General features: G+C 37.8%; 1 protein-coding gene across 1 annotated transcript; it reads right to left on the bottom strand.

Annotated features, from left to right (window-relative positions):
- Positions 1-3,909: 3,909 nt before the first annotated feature.
- Positions 3,910-24,665, bottom strand: LOC308698963 (E3 ubiquitin-protein ligase RNF19B). Its single transcript, XM_081379471.1, has 10 exons — positions 24,461-24,665; positions 21,209-21,607; positions 18,744-19,189; positions 16,004-16,206; positions 15,773-15,920; positions 11,505-11,667; positions 10,741-10,855; positions 7,610-7,741; positions 6,219-6,483; positions 3,910-5,219 (listed from the first exon to the last, which is right to left on the bottom strand). Exons 2-10 carry the CDS (start codon positions 21,365-21,367, stop codon positions 5,024-5,026), a joined length of 1,827 nt encoding a protein of 608 aa, XP_081235597.1. The 5' UTR covers positions 21,368-21,607; positions 24,461-24,665; the 3' UTR covers positions 3,910-5,023.
- Positions 24,666-25,724: the final 1,059 nt, after the last annotated feature.

The following is a 25,724-nucleotide window of genomic DNA, read 5'->3' on the forward strand; positions in this document are numbered from 1 at the left end:
GCTGGAGGAGGTGTCTGCAGAGCAGGTGCAGAGCTCTTCTTTGGTGCCTACTAATGTGGGAATGGGGAAAGTAGAGTAACATGCAGCGAGTAATGCAGCGAGTGGACACGGGCAGCCTATAGACACCTCACACAGTCCTGTATCTGTACAGTAACATTAACCCTTCACTGCCCGTCTGACAGAGACCCACGAGCTGTTCCCTACGCACCCGCTGACGTTTCACTATAAAATGAGAACAACCATGCAAATCTTGGTGAACCAAATAATTATTCATCCGGTTTATTCCATGAAGTTCGGCTGTGACCAATTTAAAACGAAAAGCTAATTCAACTTTGATCAAGTGTCATTATTGCATTAGGCTATATGCATTCCGTATAGGTTATTTCAAGTCTGGAATGTTTTATTCATTCTTCCTAGGCCATATAATGTTTCATAATAGCTAATATTTTATTTAAAATATATTTGAATATTATATTTGAACTTGAAGTGTCCCCTATTTTATGTGTCAACCCTGTTACCATCATCATTAAAATAGCCTAGCATAATTCCATAAACAATAAAAAAATATTTTTTCAGAATGTTAACTCTTTCAGGTAGTAAATGTTTCATCTTTTTTTATTACTTTATCTCATGTTTGGTTGTTTGTCAGTAGGGAACGATCTTAACTCTTTCACCACCAGCGTTTTTGAAAAAAGCCACGCCATTTTTTTTTTTTCATTTTCACAAAAGTTTCATGGCCCCCAGAATATTTTGTTGTATGAATATCTGAATATGCAATATATCAAAAGAAAGAACAGTACAGACCCCCTGCTTAAAAAAAAAAAAAAGTTTTATTCTAGCTTAATGCATTCTTCTTTTTTTTAATCAACACTTGAATGTGGGTAAGTTTCATAAAAGAGAAAATCTCATCTGGATGGGATTCACAATAATGATAAAAACACAGGCCCTGTCCCAAATGGCACCCTAAAAACTCACAGCCTTTCTACGAATCTGCACTTTTGTGACGTAATGCCGCTTTGAGTGTCGGGAAGAAGTGTGCTGCGGAACTTCAAGCCCTGTCCCAAATTGCACACTTCATATGCACTTTCGCTCTTGTGGACTTACAATGGCTGCCGTGTGCGCGTGTCCATTAAGTCCATGAGACCGTAGAGTGTCCCGTTTGTCATTTAAGGTTTCAGAAGGGTGCTCTCAAGAACCCCCTTTGCGGTCGATATGCGCCCTCTATGCGCACTTTTGCTGAGCCGACACTGATGCGAGCTCTGCAGCAGACTTCTTCCCGACAGTCAAAGCAACATTACGTCTTGAAAGTGTAGACTCGTAGGAAGACCGCAAGTGTTTAGGATGCCATTTAGTACAGGGCCAAAGTGCGGGCTTGGAAAAAGTGTGCATCTAGGGCGTATATCAGCTGGATCGCAAATGGCACACTTCATGTGGACTCACGGTCACGTGGCCTTAAATTGCGTCTGCTCGCCAAGTGTACGATTCCGTAGGGTGTCCCATTCGGCATTTCAACGCTCAGAAGTGCTTTTCAGCGTTCGCGAGCGCCGCCTTTGTGCCCTTGATGCGGACTTTGGCGAAGCCCGTACTTTCGCACCCTCCACACGAGTTACCTACCCAGGAATCATTGCGAACGCCCAATCAGATAAATGAGGGGAGGAGTTTCGTGGCTGTTTGACTTTCGGTGGCATGATGTCATCAAGCCTGTCCCAAAATACACTCTCGCGTGCCCTCGTGGACTCGAAGCCAGCGCCCCTTTGGTCTCCACTTCCTGACGTCACCAAGTGTGAACTCGAAGGAGGTTCACAAAGCCGGAGTGTGTCATTTGGGATCCAGTCATTGACTGAAAAGGCGAGCACCCTTCTGAAAACTAAAATGACAAATGGGACACCCCACGGTCTCACGGACATGCGCACGCAGCAGCCATTGTAAGTCCACAAGACCGAAAGTGCATATGAGGTGCGCCATTTGGTGCAGGGCCAACAGATGGGGTAGATGCCCCGACATGCCTAATAGCGCCCCCTACCATATAATAGTGAAAACATGGAAAGCCGTAAATTTCCATCAATGGCGGGGAAAGAGTTAAATAGTCAACCCTGTTACCATGATTTTTTACATGAACCTTTCACTATTAGAAACTGGATATTTGTAAATAGGTCCTATATATACTTCCCCATAATAGCAAATATTTTATTTAAATAAATATATTTGAATAAAATATTTGTAGGCTACTTAAAAGTTTTTTCCCCATCAACCCTGTAATTAACCTTCAAAATTCACTTATTAACATGATGTACAATTTAATAATTAAAGAACATTTTGTGCAATGGAAAGGTTCCATGCATGTTAAAGGCTCTTCATGGAACCACAAGAACAACAAGAGTGTTGAGCAAGGAACATAAGCCCTGCAGGTAGCTTTAACAATAGCCATTCAGCTAGTGTAGCTACAAACTTGGTCATATAATTGAAAATAAAAAAAAAGTAAAAAACAACCCTAATTTACAATGGGTTAACAACAGCGTACTACATTTTTCGTTAAATAACTTCCAGATAACGATGTATACACTTACGAGCATTTTCTACGAGCGACTTTACGAACTTCTTAGGCTTACGATGCTTTTGGGAAACGCAGCCGTTCAATTCAATAGACAATAGAAATATTAAGAAGTTACTAAAAACAGATAGAGCATCTTCATATTATGTCATTGGACCAAAATGAGGGTTAGATTTAGTTCGTTAGAAAGATAACCGCCTTTTTTAGAGTTAAACAAAGACTGACATCACATGCAGAGCCGTCGCATAGACTGCTAACTGTGCAACCGCACACAGGGCCTCGCGCCACTAGGGGGCCTCGCAACCCTGCTGTTTTTTCTTTTTCTTTTTTTTTCTTTTTCTTTTTTTTGTCCCCACCACTTTTTAAAACATCTCGCGGCACGAATGTATCAATTCTACAAATAAATAAAACATCTCCAGTTAACTGGCAGAGCATTCATTTCGTTCGTTTTTTAAATAAGAGACGATCTAGCGCTGAAATGTGTGTTTTTTTTTTTTAATCAAGTGATCAAAGTGCTCGTTGCCGCTGCGATCACGCGGATACAGTGTTTTCTCGTGTGGCTCGCGCACACACCGCACTGTCTTCACTCGGACGCGCGCTTCAATCCGTAGCGGATACTCTCTATTCGTTCTGGTGAAATGACAAAACATCCCTGCTTGATATACAACCACTGATGAACATAATCGGTTTTGATGAGAGAAAAAAAACTATACGCAAAAAAAAAAAAAAAAAAAAAACTAGGGGTGTGGATTAGCACCCACAACCTCTAACACGCTAAGCGAAAGGTCTACCACTGGACTATTCAAATACATGTTGGTTAAGTAGGCGGATCTATGTATTTATTCACACGAAAATTCTCGAGCTGACTTGAGTTGATGTAAAGCTACTCGTTGTTGCACAGTTGATTTTTTTTCCCTCTGAAATAAATAGCAAAAAGTCATAGCTGAGACTATGTGCATGATTATGCTGTATTATTCTAACGTTACTTGATAAAAACGTAGCCTATTGCAGCGAGATTATGCGTGCAATAGAACTAGAACAGCTACGTCCGTGTGACTGTTATTCATGCGCAATTGAGCATCCCCATCAAAGAGCAGGGCCTCGCATTTCAAATTCGCACAGGGCCTCGCAGCCCACCTGCGACGGCACTGCTGACATGCCTGTCTGTTGGCCCACTACAGCTTGGATCCAGCAGGTATCATCGATCTAGTCTGTTTTTTGGAGCTCTAGCGCCCTCTGTCTGTGCCTAATAAAATAGCGACAAAAACAGTTTAAATAGAATCTACCACCTACAACATAAAATAACATCCGATTAATGAAAAAATATAGAAAACCAAGAATAAAAACACGACACCATTCAATACAAATCTTTTTACTGACATACTGTTCCATTCATTGTTCCCAATCTGCAGTGCAGCTATAAAGGTTTAGGAAACTCCTGGAGGCAGGGCTATCTGCTGTTCATTTTTGAATTGGACAGAGGGTAACAGTTTGAGTTAGAGGCCTGATCTAGCAGTTCCTTCATTAATGCAAAGTGTCAAAAATAGCAGTAAAGAAAGTCTAGACATTATGCAACTGTTGGCTCTGTGGTACCAGTACAATGTATTACTTAGCAAGCTGAAACTGTCAATGCAGATGATTGAGATAAGATGCTCTCTTTAGTAAATGGGCTATTAAAACTTGATTCATTAAGTACTCAATAACAGCAGTGGGAAAAAACAAAACAAATGCCTTTACTGCAGAAATAAAGGTGAAAAGTGAATAGAGAAAAACATGGTCATCAGTTTTCATAGCAGCACTCATAGTCCATGATGTTTACATTCCATAAGATCACCAGTTTTGACCCAAGATTTTCATAATGGAAATCAGCATGACGCTGAGGGCTAATTCTAGACCTAAATCCCACAGATTTTGCTGCTCCTTCATGAAAATGCAAAAAAGAAAATTGCATTATTTTAAATGAATGAATACCATGAGGGAAAAGCCCTTAGCATTAGCCCGCAGCACGCATTTTACCATCTTGCAAGTCACTCACAGGGCATGTCAGGCTAGCAACTGTGGCAGAAATAACCATGCTATTAATCCGTAGCTTATTACCGTTTCTTTTTTTTCTCCACGGATGAGTCAGGGGACATGAACCATATGGTCATTAGATAAAAGGGTATAGCTAAAAGGAAAGCTGATTGATTAAATTAAACAGACCAGCATCCAAATCAGCAATGTTTTCTATAGAACACAGTATAAAATTGGTTAGCACTCCTCATACTTGTTGACAAACATGCGCTTGGTCATTTGAGTTTATATGATCATCTTTAATCCCCTCCGTGGGATTTTAGCAGCTGCCCTGGATGCCCTTCTCCATCTCTCTCTTTACTTTCACGCTCGCTGACTCTCTGCATTTGCAGGCAGAGGCTGGAAGCTCCTGGTGGGAGTGTAGGTGAGCCGTGGAAGCCGTGGTTTTCCAGGAGTCGCTCAGACGCTGTCTATCTCAGGAACTGGCACGGGGTCGGTGCTCCCAGGCTGTTGAGAGGCACACAGAGGTTCACAGGGCTGGCTGAGAGATTCTGCCGACAGGCTCCTGCTAGACAGAATACTGCTGAGACTCGGCTTCCGGCCGCCCCGTGGCTGGGCCTCGATCTCCACACGGACCTCAATATTGGTCCCTTCCCTGCGGTAAACAACAAAAAACTGTTTTAGGAAACAGGAGTCAATGATGTGATGCTTATTTTTTTTTATTCTATCTAATAATTTATACAAAAATATATTAAAAGTAATATCTTGCATAAAATGGTTTAAATACACCTCTTCTATGATGATCATCTTTTTAATTTCTAAATTAAAAATAATTTTGATATATTTTTGAGGGGGTATAATGTCAAAATGTCAGAGTAATAAAACTGTCCTGATATCATAATGAAGAAAAAAAATCATATGTAAAAAAACAACAACTAAATAATAAAAGCTAAACTGTACATAGTTTGGCATAAACTTTTAGTATTATTTCTAAGGAAAAATAGACAAAAGTTTGGAGTCAGTAAGATTTTTTTGAAAGAAATGAATACTTCTATGATGATTACGTTAAACCGATGAAAAGTGAAAGTAAAGACCTTTATAATGTTACAAAAGATTTCTATTCATGTTACAAAACTTTCTGTTCATCAAAGAATCCTGAAAAAAACGATCACGGCCTCCACAAAAATATTAAGCAGCATTTTCAAAAAAAAAAAAATCTGATTTCTGAAGGATCATGTGACACTGAAGACTGGAGTAATAATGCTGAAAATTCAGCTTTGCCATCAGAGGACTAAATTACATTTTAAAATATATTAAAATGGAAAACTCTCATACTTCATTAAAAATATCTTCATTTGTGTTCCGGAGGTGACCGAAAGTCTCACGGGTTTGGAACGACATGGCGGTTAGTAATTAATGACAGAATTTCTGTTTTTAGGTGAACTAACCATTTAAATTGTAATAATATTTCACAATATTACTGTTTATATTGTATTTTTTATCAAAATAAATGCTGTCTTGGTGAGCATAAGAGAGTTATTTCAAAATCTTTAACTTTTAAACAGTTGTATATGTTTTAACAATCTTGCTTACTTGATTAATATTTGAAAAATGATTGCCTGCAAAATCAAGTAATTTCATGACATTTGCTGACCTCAGAGCAAATGTTTGTGTGCTGGTGAAGGCACACTCCTCAGCTACATCCACATCGTCTGACTGAACAACCTGCTCAGTGCTGTCGTTATGTCCATCATTAGGGAGTTCAACGGAGCCCTTTGCTCCAGTCTGGACCACACTGGTGCTGGGAAGCGGCATCACTTCCTCCACATTCACACTCACTTCCTGTATGCTTCCATCAGTTAGAGCTGGGTTAGGCTGGCCAGTCCAATGATCACTGACTACATGAGAAAATAGAAGATCTTCAAGAGAAGTTTAAATGTCATCAGATCAGGCCAAACTGAGAGCTTAATATTGCAATACTAATCTTTCTGCGCTACAGTTACAATGTTTGCATAATCAAATACAAACTCGTATAGAAAGATAAGCAATTTATAATAAAGCAGATCATGTTCAAGCAAACAGTGTCATGGGTAATGTACAGTATAGTGCTGGGTAAGCAATTTTTTAACTGTAGCTTTCCAAGCTAAAAATCTTTCCAATAAGCTAAAGCTCTTTCAAAATAGTAGTTAGCTATAGAAATTTACAAGTAACTAATTACAATTAATAGATACTTTAGTAAGCCACATCAAAAGTTCCAAACAAAAAGTAGCTAACTACAGTCTGAATCTCCTTAAGGTGGTTAAACTACAGCAAAGATATTCTTAAAAGTAGTCAAAAGTATCATCACTAGTAAAAAGTATCTAACTACATTGAACCCATCTAACAGGGAACGTCCTCAGTTTTTTTGCTAACGTTCTGGTAAGGTTTTCTCAACATAAACAAAAGTTTTCAATTTACGTTAATAGAATGTTCGCTCAAAAATCTGGTCATAACGTCCTCAAAACGTTAGCACAAAAACATTGTACGTGGAACAATTTTTTTCTGAAACATTTTGGTTTGTCTAACATTTTCTAAATGTTACTACTTGTTTCAAAATGTTTAGAGAACATTCAAAAGTAACGTTCCCATAATGTTTGCAGAATTATAAAATGGAAACGTTTTTAAAACATTTAAAAAACTGGACCTGTTGAACGTTCAGAAAATATTTTTTTCAGAACTGGGAATGTTAGCAAAACATTAGAACATAGTAGTTAAAGTAGTTAAACTACAGCAAAAATACTCTTTAAATAAACCTGTTAGCTACACTACAAGCTACAGTATTAGCAGCAAAATAGCTAACTTCACTGAAGCTATGTAGAAGCAGATTTATCTTGCTATATTATCTAATATCTGTATTATATTATCCCCATTATTGTATCAGCCATATAGCCATTATCTGGCACAAAAAAACAACAAGAATCTCTGTACTAAATTGAACAGCTAAATTTACATCAATTTCAAGAGCAATTATATTCATTTAGAAAGCAGCTCGTTAGCTGAACTTACAATTGGCCAGATCTTCCAGCTGTATGTTCCGTACTTCAGGAGGTTCAGTTTGTGGCCTGCACCAGCCGTTACGGCACAACGACATGGGCACGACCCCGTAGACATACGTCAACATAAGAGGCACCCCTACACCTTGAAACACAGAAGATTTACTACATTAGAAATAATTAGGAAGTTGTTCCAAAAGAGTATTACATTGTAAAAAAATATATGATCAATAAGTTATGACAACATATGTTTTTACATTGCTTTACCTCATCAAAATAAGTTTTTTTTTTATTAAACTCATTTTTTTAAAATCTGTTTTAAGTAATTTAAGTTGAATTGACTTAAACATTCAAGTTGATTGTACTTAAAAGTTAAGGCAGCAACTTTTTCTTACAGTGTATTATTAATTACAGAAAAAAGTTGTATAAGTGTACAAGTCCCTACTGTATATTATGCAAACGAATACATCACAGACATATTTACCTCAAAAGTGAACTTATTTTCAGATGAATCTGAAGGAAAAGGGCAGTAATTCACATGGCAGCGTAAATACACAGAGGCATAATGCTAGCAGCAAAGACAAGGACAACACGCAATAAAGAAGACAAAAGGCCATGATCCTCCTGGTTCTGGATGAGAACAGTGTGGCATTGTTGATGAGGACATTGTAGGGGACAAGGCCCCTCTGTGGCTCTCCTGAGGAGAGGTCAGAGCTACAGAACAGACAGGGCTATTCACAGGGGAGAATGAGAGGGAACACAAGCTATGGGTTTGCGAGGAAAGCACCGAGAAGTGAATGTGCTGCGCTCAGGTCTTCACGCTATGCCATGGAGATCGCTCTGACATTTTAGTCGTGGCCGGCTGCTGTAATCTTCCCCTCCCCGCTCCAAATCTCACAGGAGTGCCAAAGCAGAAGATAGATGAGTCATCAGAGACGACCGGGCAGTGTGTGTGTGTGAATGAAACAGCTGCATGCACATATGTAGGCTAAAATGTGTGCAATATGGATGTTTAAGGATTAGTTCACCCAACACCAAAAAGGGTTATTTACTCTGAAGTCATTCCAAAGCCATATGATATTCTTGCTTTTGTATAACACGAAATGAGAAATCTATTTTAATGTGCCAGCTGCTCTTTTCCCTATAATTATGATTGAGACCGGAACATTTAAGCTTTATAACAGATGCAAAAGCACCATAAAAATATCAATAAATCATCATAAAAGAGGTCTTCCAGAGTCATGCAATAGCTTTGCTTGATGAACAGATTGTTGTTATTCACCTAAATCAACTTATTTACTGAAAAGATCTGGTTCAAAAGAACTTTTCACAAAAAACTTGAAGTATATAATGGCTTCAATTTCAGTCTGTTTTTGGTTTCAGATGGTTTTTGCATTTCAAAGAGTGGCCAGAATATTCCTCAAATCCCCTTTTGGGCTCCACAGAAGAAAGTCGTACAGGTTTGGAATGACATGAAGGTGAGTTAATATTTTTTAGTTGAACTATTCCTTTAAGCGTGTTTGTTTTCATTTCTACCTTTTTCATTCAAGGTCTCAGCAGAGAGGCAGACTTGTGTTTTAAATAGCTTCATTTGTCTGAATGCCAGAATAATCATTACAAAGAAATAACACTCAAGTCAGCACCTTTACATTGCCGTAACCCAACAATACGACCACTAAAGTGCTCCTTGACTTCTTAATACACCCATTTCTTATATTCACATTCAAAAACATAAAAAAGACAAACACTACTGTTTAAAAGTTTGGGGTCAGTAAGATTTTTTTAAAGTCTCTTATGCTCACCAAGGCTGCATTTATTTGATCACGAATACAGTAAAAACAGTAATATTGTGAAACATCATTACAATATAAAATATTTTCTATTTTAATAAATGTAATTTATTCCTGTGATCAAAGCTGAATTTTCAGCATCATTACTCCAGTCCTCAGTGTCACATGATCCTTCAGAAATCATTCTAATATGCTTATTTGGTGCTCAAGAAACATTTCTGATTATTATCAATGTTGAAAACAGTTGTGCTGCTTAACATTGTTGTGAAAACTACGATTAATTCAGGATTCTTTGATGAATAGAAAGTTCAACAGAACAGCATTTATTTGAAATATAAATTTTACATTATAAATGTCTTAACTGTCACTTTTGATCATTTTAATATGGAAGCTTGTTTCCACCACAGAATAAAACATTTTAAGACATAATTGCGACTTTTTATCTCACAATTGCGAGTTTACATCTCTCAATTCTGACTTTATAACACGCAATTGCGACTTTATTTCACGCAATTCTGACTTTATATCTCGCAATTCTGACTTTATTTCTCAGAATTTCGAGATATAAAGTCAGAATTGCGTGAAATAAAGTCGCAATTGCGTGTTATAAAGTCAGAATTCAGACTTTTTTTCTCGCAATTGCGACTTTATATCACGCAATTCTGACTTTATAATACGCAATTGGGAGATATAAAGTCAGAATTGCATGATATAAAGTCGCAATTGCGAGTTATAAAGTCAGAATTGTGAGAAACTATTCTGAGGTAAAAAAAAAAAAAAGTCTGTCTTTTTTTCCCCTTAGAATTGGACTTTATATCTCACAATTCTGAGAAAAGATGTCAGAATTGCGATATATAAACCCGCAATTGCGTGTTATAAAGTCAGAATTGCGTGATATAAAGTCGCAATTGCTAAAAAAAGGGTCAGAATTCTGACACGCAATTGCGACTTTATATCTCGCAATTCTGACTTTATAACGCAATTGTGACTTTATTTCACGCAATTCTGACTTTATATCTCGCAATTCTGACTTTATAACACGCAATTGCGACTTTATTTCACGCAATTCTGACTTTATATCTCGCAATTCTGAGAAATAAAGTCGGGATTGCGAGATGTAAACTCGCAATTGTGAGATAAAAAGTCGCAATTATCATTTAATTTTTTTTTTTTTTTGTGGCGGAAACAAGCTTCCATATTTTAATGCATCCTTGCTGAATAAAAGGCCCCATGGGGTGTCATTTACTGGCCCCACACTTTAGAACAGTAATGTATATAATATAAAACACAACATATAGGATAAAATGACCTCTCAAATATATTAGTAGCCAAAGTGGATGGATGAGTTTCTTACCGACAGTAATGGCCGCTATGACTGGAGACACAAAAACAGACATCATGACCCCACTGGCCACTGTCAGATAATGCTTACTTCCTGAGATACTGTTTTTCTTACAGCGACCATGGACCTGAAAGGCAAGCAAACAGATACAGATTTAAAGTCGGCATGAAACGGAAATCGTGATCATCCTTTCTTTTATGTGACTCTATATCCAAGTGAAACGGCTTCTAAAACAAGAAGGAAAAAAAAAAGCAATGCGGGGCTTGATTTTGTTTATTGATGTTGTGGTTTGCTAATTAATGTTTTTGATTAAAGATTACAAGGGCACATGGACTTTTAAAAAAAATAATAATGAGGTGCACGGATAAATCATTTATAATATACTCTGCAAGGTTTTTAAGAGACTTAAAATTAATCATCACATACAAAGGAAGTAATCAATTGAGTGTTTTCTGATTAATCAGATTACTCTAAAAATATCCTGCTGGGTTTTTTTCATGGGGTCCCAAAGAGCAAAATTGACTCCAAGCACTCTCTACTTTCTTTGCAAACATTTTCTATATCACATTCACCTGCTGTGTGAAGGGGTCTGGTGGATTTACATACATTTACATATATGCATTCAGCAGCACTTTTTTCATGATGAGCATACAGCCAGGGGCATGACCTTGTCTTTTTAATCATAGAGCTATTAAACGGTCACTGGATGCATTTCTCAACAGAGAGGACAGATACAGTAGCAGCTCAAATAATGCAGCACATTTTTCAGTCTTTACCTTGCGGCCCATATAAATCGGGATGCCCACAATGATGACCGGTATCGCAATGCCTGCTATGAGTGAGATCACCACCGGAGCCCCGAGCAGCATGCCGACCTGCCACAGAACCTTTCGGGTCTGTGACCACGGCTTCTTTCCCCAGAAAGTGCAGCCTGAGGGACTGTAAAGAAAATAAATTAAAAAAATTTGATTTACTGTTTCATACTCTCACACACTGTGGCATATACATGACATGGGGTTAAATATAAGACAAGGAATATTAGCCAATAAAAGCTGCACACACACACACACACACACACACACACACACACACACACACACACACACACACACACACACACACACACACACACACACACACACACACACACACACACACACACACACACACACACACACACACACACACACACACACACACAGTCTCATTGAATCAATATTTTATGATCTCATCCTCGATTAGCCTCATGCACTGCCTGGGTGCATTACAATCCTCTATGGTCAGTGTCATTTCCTGTTTTGTACTGTGGCTAAGTGTTACAAGGTTCAAGCTTAAAAGTGAATTTAAAGTAAATATTTGAAGACAACACTTTATTATAGATGAATGTTGATCAACCACCCAATAGGCAAGTTTTCATCCAAGGATATTTTTGTTGTTGTAGCAGAAAACGGGTAAGCACATCAAAATGTTTACTGATTTAGCTAAAAGAAATGTGAATTATTAATTAAATTTCCATACTATCGGTTTTCGTAACTTCTGTCAATATTTCAAATATCGCAAAAACACTTTGGGGCCTATTTTTAACGATCTAAGCTCATGGTCTAAAGTTCAAGTGCACTTAGGGCGTGGCGTGTCTGAATCCACTTTTGCAAGTTTAACGATGGGAAAAATGGTCGGCACATGGTCTTAAAGGGTTCTCCCTATTCTCTTAATGAGTAATGAGTGTGTTTTGGGCTTAACGTGCAATAAACCAATCAGAGTCTCACCTCCCATTCCCTTTAAAAGCCAGTTGCGCTCGCGCCATGGCGGATTCTCTATTTACATGGCGGAATTTGCAAGCGGAAAAACTGAACGCTTCTCCAGAGAGGAAACAGATCTGCTCGTGCGCTAGGTTAAAGTGCACCATCTACGGGACAAGACGGATTCCACCATATCTTTATGTACACAATAATAATCTTTTACATTGTAATCCTTTAATTTTTTATATTTGGCATGTTTGTGTGCTGTTGCGCATCCCTGTGTGTTTAATAAGAAGAGTGTACACGAGTTGTGTACCCGCCTATAGGCTCATATTACAAATGCACCCTTTAAATAACAAAAAAAAATAATACTGCGTCATTGACTGCGCAGTCTATTTCAGTTGCCTCAAAATATCAACGCGCCAACAATGCGCCTGAACACACCTCGTTTTCAGACCAGCACGCCTATGGGCGCACAAATGGGCGCAAATGCATTTGCTATTTAAACAACGTGGCGCAGGACGTGAAAATGATAACTGCGTCAGGCTGAAACTAGCAATAAACACTAATGTCGCGCCCAGCGCCGCATTCCGCCGGGTGTATGATAAAGGGGCCTCCCTTTATGTCTAGAAAAAGGTTTTCTACCTTTTTCAAAAATTAACACAAATAAATGTGGAGTCACATGACAGAATTAAACATGCATCTGTATGTTGCTCCCATTAAAAGGATAGTTCACCCAAAACTGAAAATTATGCCATCAAGTTTCATACTCACCCTCAAGTTTCTTTCTTCTGTTGAACACAAAAGAAGATATTTTAAAGATTGTCGGTAACCAAACAGTTGATGGGCCATTGACTTCCTAGTATTTTTTTCCCCTCATACTATGGAGGTCTATGGGGCCCTGGGTCTGTTTGGTTTCTTTTAAAGTTGCATTCTTTAAAATATCTTATTTTGTGTTCAGCAGAATAAAAAAACTTTTTAAAAAATAAATACAGGTTTGGAAAAACTTGAGGGTAAGTAAATGAGTAAAAAAAAAATTGGTGAACTATCCCTTTAAACCGCTAAATCTCGGTGATGTTCAAGGGTGTGTTAAATCTAAATCCACAATAACGAAATGTAAATTCTACACATTTTTCACTCTACCTGTCTTGTCTTAAATGGATAGTTTAGAATTATGATGAGAATTATGTATGCATTCTGTCATTTAGTAAAAATCTTTCTCCGGCCAGCTGGAGCCCACCAGAATAGGGTGTTCATTAAATTAAGAAACCTGCTTCTGGCAAATCATGGGGGTTGGGTTGCATGGACAGGGAAATATGAACCAAGATTTGCACTGATTAATTGACAAACGTTGGTGCTGGCCAACATCCAAGAACGGAAAAATCTATTCGAAATCAGCTTTGGTGCAGCGATAGCTTACTGAAACTGGAAGCAAAGTCTCTATCTGAAAGATCAGACCTCTAAAATGCCTCAGCTTCTGTGAGACTTGTTGATTAAGAGTAATTAAGCAAATCTGATAATCTGCAACATTCATGAAGTCGGCTACAAAAGCAACTTGGCACAAACTCAGTATTGCAGGGCCAGAAAAACATATTTGACATTCTTGTGCAGCAGAATTACCCCTGTTTAGCTTGGACCGAATGTGTCAGAGAGTAGCTTAATAACAGATCACAAACTCTGTGATGAATGTGGACTATGTGCTTGCAGGCAAATGTCCTATATTTGGTTGTGAAAGCTCTGCACACTGGATTAATATTCTGTAAATGTTAATTACAAAGTGTACAGTAGCCAACAGGAACTTAATCAATTAATAAACGCAGGCAGATTTAAAAACTGTATGAGTTTCTCTTACACACAACCACGGACCAAATTTTGCATACAAAACTGCAGGCACATTCATAAAATCACCCATTCCACACTACTGAAGGATTGTTTCTATTTAATTAACTTTAGTCAGATGTATTTGTAACTGTATTTTTTTTTTCTTAAAGTGTGACCCAAAGCCCCTTAGGTCATCATCAGGTTACTGTCTCATTGGCTCTCCATGGGGTGTCATTGTTTTGTTTGTGGCACATTTGTTACCAGGTATAAAGGTCTGTTACACAGAGAGAACTTTGTTACACTACTACTTTCAATAAATTAATCTCCCCACAAGAACTCTGGTCAAACGTACTTATTTTATGTATTAGAGAAATCGAGCCACCCAAACAATCGCTCGGCCAAATATAGAGAAATCTAACACTATGCTTATGGCTAAAGTGACTTCCAAGGGTAGCACGTTTTATTTTAAATCAGTCTGTCAGGAAATAAAGTATTTAGAATGTACAGGGTTGATACAATGAGCATTTGAGAGGAAGAGTTTTCAATGTTAGAAGCATCAAATCTCCAGAACAGTTTGAGTCTGCAAGTAAATGAAATATTTATGATCAAAACTGTATATTTTCTCCCTTTTTTTGTGTATGAAATAACCTGTACATTTTTTGTCGACGTTTTCAGTGTCATTATGTAAATTATTTTCTATGTGACTGGTCACAGAGATTAGCGAACTATTATTTAAATTAAAAATAGATATTTAAATATTTTACTGTGGTATAATTTACATTAAAGTTCAAAAGTTTAGGATAGGCAAGAATTTTTTATATTTTTGAAAGAAGTGTCTTTTGCTCACCAAGGCATTTATTTGACCACAAATACAGAGACATTGTAAAATATTATTACAACTTAAAATAACTGTTTTCTATTTTAATATATCTTTTATATATATATATTCATGTAATGGCAGGAGCCATTTCTCCAGTCTTCAGGATCACATGATCCTTCAGAAATCATTCTAATCATTAATACTGATTTGCTGCTCAAGAAACATTTCATATTATTATCAATGTTAAAAACAGTTGTGCTGCTTAATATTTTAGTGGAAACCCTGATACATTTTTCTTCAGGATTCTTTGATGCTCAAAACACAGCATTCATTTGAAATCTTTTGTAACATTATAAATGCCTTTACTGTCTCTTTTGTTCAATTTAATGTGCCTGTCCTTAATAAAATAATATAAAATAATCTTTCTGACCTCAAACTTTTGAACTGTAGTGTATTTCAGATAAATCCATCTTTAAAGTGCATAAAATCTAAACTGAGCCAAGGTTGGTTGCTTTACATGTCAATCAGATCTAAATGGGCAGTTCTTGCACAAAATAAGCTACAATGTGGATGAGACCGTAGCTGTTAGCCATTAGTCAAAGATCTGGCTATGTGCGACAACTCTTACAGTAACCTGATGAGCGTGTGTTCTGTATGTGTGTACCTGAGGTAGTGCACATCAGTGATCTCCTGCATGCACAGCCAACAGAACTGGCAAGCACACACTGTACAGTTCATTCTATTGCAGCTGCCATCATTAGTCTTCATGATGTAGGCCCCACAACGTGGACAGGGCTTGATCTCCTCTGCATCTTAAAGAGCAAGGGCAGAAACAAACATCTTAGCCGGGACCCCAAATGGATATTAGGTTAGTCCCTCAATATTCGCACCATACCGCCAGGCTCCTCGTTGAACACGAAGAGTGTGGAAACATCATTGGCTCCTGACGTGTGGCGAGCGCGCTGACGTCTGGCTTGGTCGCAAGTCTGGTCTGGGTGCCACAGCTGACGGCAGTGGTAGCAAAACTCGGTTTCACAGCCTTCCCGACCACAGCTTAGCTTGGGACACTCCGCACAGCCGTAAGCTATCACTGCATAGCTAATGAATGACAGAATACAACATAAAACATATGGGTCAAGTCAATTATATTTCAAATTAAAACAACAACATGCAGCTAGTTAACGTGTGTTAATCAATATTTTAAACACACATCATTTGATATGTGAACATAAGCCACCATCTAGCAGACGGTGGTGGAATATCATTGTTTTCTGTGCTTCAGTCACAGTAGTAAAGAGAGAGGATGCTCTCGGTCCCATGTGAGTGACTGCAGGTGATACCTAATACTGTCTTGTTGACAAGAAATGCCAAACAGCCACGGATTCCCATCACTACCCCGATCCGGTTACCATTACGAAACCTAAAGCTAGCCTCCAGAACTATACATAATGCACCACAGAGGAGAACGTGCTTCACGCTGCAGCGTGCGTGACATAATGATCTGCCACTATACACTTGCTCATTGAAAATCCAGCTAAAACTCAATCACATGGGTGAGGTCGGGTGATCAGCAGGACTACAAGCTGGTGTGACTGAGGATGACCTGGGAGGGAGACCATTTCAGTCAAGCTGGTTAGAGTTGATAGACCACCTTGGCTAAGCTGGTGGAGAAGCCATGGTCTAACTAACTATCAGCAACAAGCCAAAAAAACTGTTTGACCACATTTTTAAATTATTGAATTTTATTCAATATAAAACTTCTCACTAGCAATTAAGTTTCTCACAAGCAATTCCATTGAGTAATATTATGTGGTGCCTTTATGTCAGCAAGTTTGTTTTATGAAACACAATCTAAATTGTTGTGAATATCAGCATATTGTAAAAAAATGGATGATCAGGTTTTTATGAGATTTAATGGCACTGCTAAATGTAATCTTCATCGAATCTCAAAATGAACATCCATTTTTCATACTGTACATTATAATGTGGTGATGCGTAAATTCACTAGTTTTTAGTGTCTTTATTAAAATATTATTAAAGGGGTCATATAATGGTACATGCACTTTTACAAGTTGATTGCACTGAAATGTCTGTTGGCAGTGCCTGTACTGTACACAACCATCCTATCATGATAAAAATCCATCCAGTGGTTTTGTTTTAATCTCCTTATATGTTTGACCCTCTCTGAAATCAAGCCGTTCGATATTGTGACGTCATAATATCCAACGCCCCTCCCGCGATTGTGATTGACAGCCGTGTTTCAACACAAGACCCGCCCTGAGCGAGCTGTGACAGCCGTCAGTAGTCCGCCATTGTTGATATGCTGGAGCAGAATGGCGTCTAAGCGATTGTGGTGTTCTGTTCTTAGATGTAATAAGGAACACAGCAGTCATTTGGATGTTCCTAAATCCGAGCCGTTGAAGATGCAGTGGCTGAGTTTTGTTTTTGAAGCGATATGCCCAAAGGATTGACGCGGGGATTCCCTCACGGGGATTCCCCACGATCCATGTTTGCACGAATCATTTCACACCAGACAGCTTTACAAACGAGAAAAAACGGATCGGTACCAACGTGTTCCTGCTGAACCTCCAGAAGATGTGAGTGTAATGTTTTATTAACCTTTATATTAGTATTTATATTAATCTTTGCGAAATTTGCAAACCTTGCTGCAGGCTTCACGATGAATGCATCTCTAAGGTTTACACTCAGGGTACATTACGGCATGTTTTCTATGTACGACGTTCTCAATATAATTCATAATCCCACGTTTATAATGAACAACGCGTGGTAAACGGTGTACGCACAGAACAGAGGGGCGGGGTGAGCAAAGCTCATTATCATTTAAAGGCACATGCACTGAAACGGCGTGCTGAAAACAGAGCTGTTTTTGACCAGGTAAAATTAGTGTTTTCTTACAATACTAATGAGAATTTTTAATTAAAGTATATTACAAACTTTTAATTTAGACCCTAAAGAATCATATTAGCTTGTACAAAAATGGCATTATATGACCCCTTTAAAATGTTATTTATTATTTTATTGAATATAAAAAAAATATACTGTATAAAATAATATAGAATTGAAAAAATTGACACTTATTGTTTAATAGCCATAATGTGAAAACCATATCTGCCAGTACTGGCCAGAATATGAATATTATAAACTTAAGTTAAATTTCTGCTTTATATTTAAAATCAAAGATAAAAAACCGCCAAGATTTTTATAAAATTTTCAAATTTATATTTTTTATTAAATATAAAAAATATACTGTATAAAATAATATAGAATTGAAAAAAATGATCACTTATTGTTTATTAGCCATAATGTGAAAACCAAATCTGCCCGTATTGACCAGAATGTGAATATTATAAACTTAAGTTAAATTTCTGCTTTATATTTAAAATCAAAGATACAAAACCGCCAAGATAAATTCATTGCACTTTTTTTTTACCACTTTTAATACAAAAAAGCGCAGCTAAAAACATCTAAAACCTTTTGTAGATATTATTGTGACAAGTTCAATAAAAGGAAAAAGTAATATTAAATCAAATGATGGAACAATGTCCCTCTATAATGGCACTCTAGAAGAGGATGGGACAATGGCTGTGCTTCAGCAATCACATTTATGTGCTAACCTGCAGTCTGGTGCTGGGCACCAGCGCGTGTCCGGGTCAGCAGCCAGAAAGCGGCGCAGCTGAAACTCTTCGAAGCGCTCCAGCAGAGCACCGTCATCCAAGATGGCACGGACGTCGGGCAGAGCCAGCACTTCAGGGCACTGCGGGCAGGCGATGCCCACGCGGCTCTCTGAGATCTCGATGCGTAGGTATTGGCGCAAACAGTCGGTGCAGGCACGGTGCTGGCAGGAGGACAGGCGTGGGAAGTGGTCGCGTGGTTGACTCAGGAGGCAGAGCGGGCACTCCACCAGGTGCTCGAGCAGCTGATCCTGGCTGGAGGAGGATAAGGACAGTACACCCATTGAGCCACTGCTCCCACACTCCACACCTCCCTCGTCATCTTCCCCTTTCCCAGGATCTCTTCCATCCCTACCCCCCTCTAATCCAACATCACTGTGAGCCCGGTCCTGGGAGGAAACGGGAAAGACAAAATGACTGAGGGCAGTAATGAAAGTTAGGACTAATGAAAGTCTAATGAAGAAAATTTTATTATATTAAATCAGAAAATGGCACGGTCTAACCATTCTGTTTCTTGACAACAGGACAAATGAGACACTCCTAATAAAACAAGGTTTGTGGAACGTCATGCATCTAATTTTTCAGTGGGTGCTGGTGCCCTTCTGGAAGTGGTCCAAAGGGCGTCCCAAATGTCCAATGTGGGTACAGTTTTATTTTCATTGGATTAAAAAAACATCGTATTTTATTGTATTTCACGTTTTGATAACATGTATTTTTGTGTTCCAAGAGGAAAAAGTAATGTGTTTGACTTTGAATTAGCGAATTTTAGACTTTTTATTAGACCTTTTTTTTTTTTTATTATGCTATTCAAATTTTTTTTTTTTTTTTTGGAAGTTGCATTCAAAATCCACTTGGCTCGGCAATCTGAGGGAGCATGTTTGATTGGGCATGATGCTTCTGAAAGGAACTGAGATGTTAAAGGGGGGGTGAAATGCTATTTCATGCATACTGAGTTTTTTACTCTGGTAAAGAGTTGGATTCCCATGCTAAACATGGACAAAGTTTCAAAAACTAAGTTGTACGTTTGAAGGAGTATTTCTGTGCCAAAAATACTCCTTCCGGTTTGTCACAAGTTTCGGAAAGTTTTTTTCGAGTATGGCTCTGTCTTACGTAAGATAGAGCGGAATTTCCTTATATGGGTCCTAAGGACACTTCTCCGGTAAGATCGCGGCCGCGCGCACTCGTAGACTAGAGCAAGAGAGTGAAAGCAGTTCGCCATCAAAGCGCCCTGCCCGGCTTTTGAGAAGTCAATGTCACCAAAGAAGTGTGTTTTTGGTTGCCAGGGCAAGACAACCCTGCACAGATTCCCAAAGAACCCAGCGTTAAGGGACCCGTGGATGGAGTTTGTTTTCCTGAGCATAAACGGAGTTGTGTAAGACTGTTGTTCCCTGCATTTCGACGATGATCTTTTTATAAACAAAGCCCAGATCGACGGATTTGCAGATCGTCTAATGCTTAAGGATCGAGCAGTCACAATGATAAAGGTTTGCGGTCGTGCGTTGGAACGGTGAGTAAAACTGTTGAACAAATGCCTCTGTGTGTTGTTAGCTAGGCGGGTAAGCACAGCTAAGCTTCGCCCACACGGCCCGCCCCCAGCCGCTCGTTTTTTTCCGGAAAGACTCGGTACAACCTATCTTTCAATTAAAAATATAATAAAACAAAAGACTTTTTGGAGATATGAAGGATGCAATATTACTCTATAGGTACTCAAGATTAACAGGAGATTGAGTGAAAATGAGCATTTCACCCCCCCTTTAAAGTGTCTACCAGGTTAAAGTCGGCATGAAACATTTTTTCCTTGTTGTGACGTATATCCGAGTGAAACGGCTTCTGAAATTAGAAAAAAAGTAGGGCGGGGCTTGATTTCGTCCTTCGGTAATTGATTGGATCGTTGGAGGTTGGGCGTTGCAAACAAAATGGAGGCAGATTTGAATGCCAGTTTACATTCAGTTGTGGAGGATTTCTCTCCACCGGACCGTTACACTCCCATGAAGGATTTTTTATTGAGGAGCCCGGCAACGAGGACGAGCAGCTCAATTTTCAGGCAGGAATCAGTCGAAACGAGACAAACACCGATAGCCGCACCCTCATCGGCTCTGGCCGCACCCTTTCGCCATGGCACGTGACCGAAAGAGAAGATAGGTTGTTTCGAGGGGGGAGGGAAGGGTAATGTATTTGATTAAAGATTATAAGGGTACATGAATTAAAAAAAAATAATGAAGTGCACAGATAAATCATTTATAATAAACACTACAATATTACATATAAAAAGAAGATTTGTCAAATTTGATTTCATGCCGACTTTAAGTGAACCATCACAGCAACTGCTTACAGAATACAGAGATTAAATTGAAACATGTTTCAGAGTTACAGATGTACAGAGTATAAATGTTTAAATATCATCTTACCTGTACCACATGTTCATGCTCATTGGGTGTGAGAGTGATGGCCACTTCCTCCTTGTTCAAAGTCCCGGCGGGCTTCTCAATCCTGGGATCAGATTTGGGCTTTCGGCTGAAGAAGCTGAGAAAACTAAGGGACTGTGACTGCTGCTTGGGTCTCTTCATTGTACAGAGCTGGACAGTCCAGCCAAAAACAGCATGAGTGAATCAGGCCCCTTTTGTTTGTCTGTCTCTGTTTGTTGCTTATGGTCTGAAACTGAACATTGGCAAATAGACCATTGTGAGGAAGTAGAAAAATCGTCCACAACAGCGTTTCCTGATCAAGGTCATCCTTGTTTTCTTCTTACATGAAATGTTTTATGTTCCTTTAGTAATCCAAACGGTTCACAAATGGTGGTTTCATAACTGAAAAACAAAAAAACAAAACCATATTAACAGTATCAGTAGATTGTGAAAGTAAGATTGTTGTAGAAAACATATTTCAGCGCACATCCATTACAAAGTTTGGGGTTGGTAAGGTGTTTAAATGTTTTTGAAAGAAGTCTCTTAACTGTTTTCTGTTTTAATATATTTTAAAGTGTAATTTACTCCTGTGATGGCAAAGCTGAATTTTCAGCAACATTACTCCAGTCTTCAGTGTCACATGTTCCTTCAGAAATCATTCTAATATGCTGAACTGCTGCTCAAGAAACATTTCTGATTATTTTTATTCTTATTATTATCAATGTTAAGAACAGTTTTGCTTTTCCACAAAACATTTCCACAAAAATACATTGATACATTTCAGGATTATTTGATGGATAGAAAGTTCAAAAGCTGAATAAAAGTATTAATTTAAAAAAATCTTACTAATCCCAAACACATATATTGCACATACACATACATACAAGTATATAAAATAAAATATAAAAATATTTTTACCTTAAAAAAAAAAATGCACAGACAACTGCATAGTGCACACTTTCACTGATAGGTAGTTATTTTGAGCTATGGGGTGACAAAACTGGTGGAATGGAGAAGTCTGAGCTGTATTTTATCTTGATACATGATCATGTGAAATTAATCTACCAACTGAAACACAGACTGTTACATTCATATCAACAGACAGTCAACATGTTATGGAGAAGGAGATGCCAGACAGACGAAAAATAGTTAAGACGGACTTTTTTTCCCTGGAGGATTCAGATGCGGTATATGTGGGGTGTTTTTTTTTTTTTTTTTTTTTACTGTCAATTGTTAATGTTACTCTCCTCCAAAAGAAACACTCATGTGGAGTCTGACTCCACATCAGATAGGCCTAACCTCATTATTAAGAACATCACGTTCAAGCATTTTCAAATTAAACAGACATATCTGGCTTTAAAAACTTAGAAACGTTGGCTTGGCAACTAACTCAAATAAAATAAGTTGAATTTAAAGATTACTAAAAAAAGAATTAAACTAAAAAGAAATATTTTGAAAAAACTAATGACAAAAGCACGTACTCTAAAAAAATGACTAAAACGCGAACTAAAATTAAAATAAAAGCTGAAAAGCTGAAAATAAAAACTAATTCAAAATATGAATAAATACTATAATATAAATATATATATAAGTACAAGTATATATAAGTATATAAATAATACAAAAATAACACTCCATTTGACATATTGTTAGTTCTTTTGCTATATAACAGAAAACAAACTGCTAAATTATTCAACATAAAACACTAAGATAAAATAATATTTTAATTAATTAATATTCATGAGGATCAATCTAATTCAGATCTTTGCATATAAACATTCTGATGTGGTAAATCTTATAAAAATAGCAGATTAAATTAAGAGATATGGCCAATAAAAAAAAACAGAATTTTATGGTCATTAGAAATAAAATGTTCATTCGAGAAAATCAATGTCTTATTCAGTTCTTAATAGCAAAACAACTATATTTCTTTCACTTACCCTTTTTAAAACAATCTCAAGTAAATCATGGTTTTGTTAAATAGAGAAAAACATGAAATCTCATGGGCCAAAAAAAAAAAAAAATCAATATTTTGATCTGAAATAAGCAACATCAGCACCTCTAGTATTACGTAATTAACGTGAGGGTCTGTGTCTTGCCTTTGACTGCATGCTCCATCACTCAACAGAACAGAAACCAATAGGAGACGGACCAATAATATCAAGGTCATTCAACATTCTGACAAGCAGGGTTTTAAAATGCACAGGATCGAGCTTGAAGCGTGAATAAAAAGGGTTATACCATTATAATGGAGGGAATACATTAGCCTACATGATATATTAAATTATTACAAAGGTGCATATAGACATTCTGCTTGACTTCTAAGAGACAAGCAACGTGGCTGATCTAATTGCATATCATTGATTTCTGAAATAATTCCCACCAATGCTATATTATGTCTCACGCATGCATGGAAAAGAAATACTTATATCATGCATAATGCAGTGCCAGTGGACCTCAATGATGAGACAAAGCTCAAATGTGTTTTATAGCTTCTCTGGCCATAGAGCAAAATCCTGTGGCTGAGATCTTTGAGGCTTTGTTGTGTTTTCTTTTCTCTCGGTTCCCTGGACTTTTCCTGGACATGCACTCAACGGCTTTCTTGTTTAACCACATTAAGCAAAGTTGGGCAACAACTTGGCAAACCTAAAATACCAAAAGCCGATGAAATGCTATCATAGCTATGTTTACAAATTACAATTATATCAGGATATTTTGAAGAAGGAAGGGATCCCATTAATACCCTGACTTATAACTCCCATCAGGAAAGCATCGTGGCAATGCCGTTAAGGACGTTATATGAGGACACACCTCCACATTACAGGGCCAGGAGCGCATCAGTGATCCGACATGTACACCAGCTGTTACTTTAACGATACAGTAGCCTACGAATTTTTATATTAGCCTACACTTTACGTACAGAACAACATGCACTTCAGAAGACCTCTCGATTGTGCAGAAATGGGTCTGTTTATCGTTGCTTTAAATTTCATTCACTGAAATTCATTGTCTACGAACAGAATTTGTATTATTAATTAATAAGAAGGTCTGACCAGGGCATCACAGCACTGCAGGGAGTGGCAAGGTTATTACGTATGACTGTTCACCCCCCTACCCCCCACCCCCCCCCCCCCCCCCCCGCCAAATAATACACTTTTATGCGTAAATGCAGCGTATTATACAGTAAAGCAGAAGACTAAATCACCTTGTGACCAAAAGATAGCGCACAATATTTGAATGAAACCAGCCTCTTACCTCCGCTCAGTGCGTTATCAGCTCAGCAGCACCATCGGCTGGGTGCTTGGCTCCTCCCACTGAGCGGCTGAGGACGGCTCCTCCCACTGCTGTAAAACGTCGCCTGTTTGGTGTCTTTGAGCGTTTTTCTGAACCCTGTGGTCCGAGATTCGCCGCATGACGTTGGCGAGGAGATCCCCGTAAACCTCGAGGTTCCCTCTTCTCTGCACACCGGCGGCGCCTGCTGCTCGAGAGCTTGTAACGGCCTGCGGGAAAGATGCTGCGACCAGGGCCGGTTCTAGACATTAGGAGGCCCTAGGCAAAATTCATGTTGGAGGCCCCCCACCCCCAATAAAAAAACACTTGAAACAAATATGATTCCTAACCTTTTTATACAACATTTAATTTTAAAAGCAGTATATTTTTACTTACACAGTACTACATAAGTTTGGACACATTACTATTTTTAATGTTTTTGAAAGAAGTCTCTTATGCTCATCAAGCCTGGATTTATTTGATCAAAAATACAGAAAAAATAATATAGTGAAATATTATTAAAATTTAAAATAATGGTTTTCTATTTTACTATACGTTATATTTCTGTGATGCAAAGCTGAATTTAGTGTCACGTGATCCTTCAGAAAACTTTATAATATTCTGATTTATTATCAAATGTTAGAAATGGTGCTTAATATTTATTTTATAACCTGTGATACTTTTTTTCAGGATTTTTGATTATTAAAAAGTTGCTGAATATTCCTGTTTCTTTTTTTTCTGTATTTTTGATCAAATAAATGCAGGCTTGTAGAGCATAATAATCAAAAACATTAAAAATAGTAATGGGTCCAGACTTTTACCGGTACTGTATGTACATATTAATCAAACTTTATCTAAGGTAATCTCTTTTTTGTTTAATGAAGATGTTATTGTTGTTGTTGTTGTTGTTGTTATTTTGCTGTTTTATTCAATTTATTCACAGTTCCAGAATCACACTTCAGTAGATGAGCATATGTGCTTTATATTGCATTGCTACCTTAAATATTCTATACACAAATCAAGTGGAAGAGAAAAACACGATCGCTACTGAGCAGAAAAAAAATATATAAACTGATATTATTGGCGTAATGTCAGGAATCTAATCAGCAGCAGAATTTAGAAGATAGACCCATAGATATGAGATCCTTTATTTGAAACATTTAAAAATATTGTAGTGTGTTGGCTTTTTAACTTAGAATACAGACGTCTTGTCTTTTAATTTTGTAGCTTTTTTACTAGTCAGCTATGT

This window comes from Scardinius erythrophthalmus (genome assembly GCF_964197995.2).
Source record: "Scardinius erythrophthalmus genome assembly, chromosome: 11".
Lineage (NCBI taxonomy): Eukaryota > Metazoa > Chordata > Actinopteri > Cypriniformes > Leuciscidae > Scardinius > Scardinius erythrophthalmus.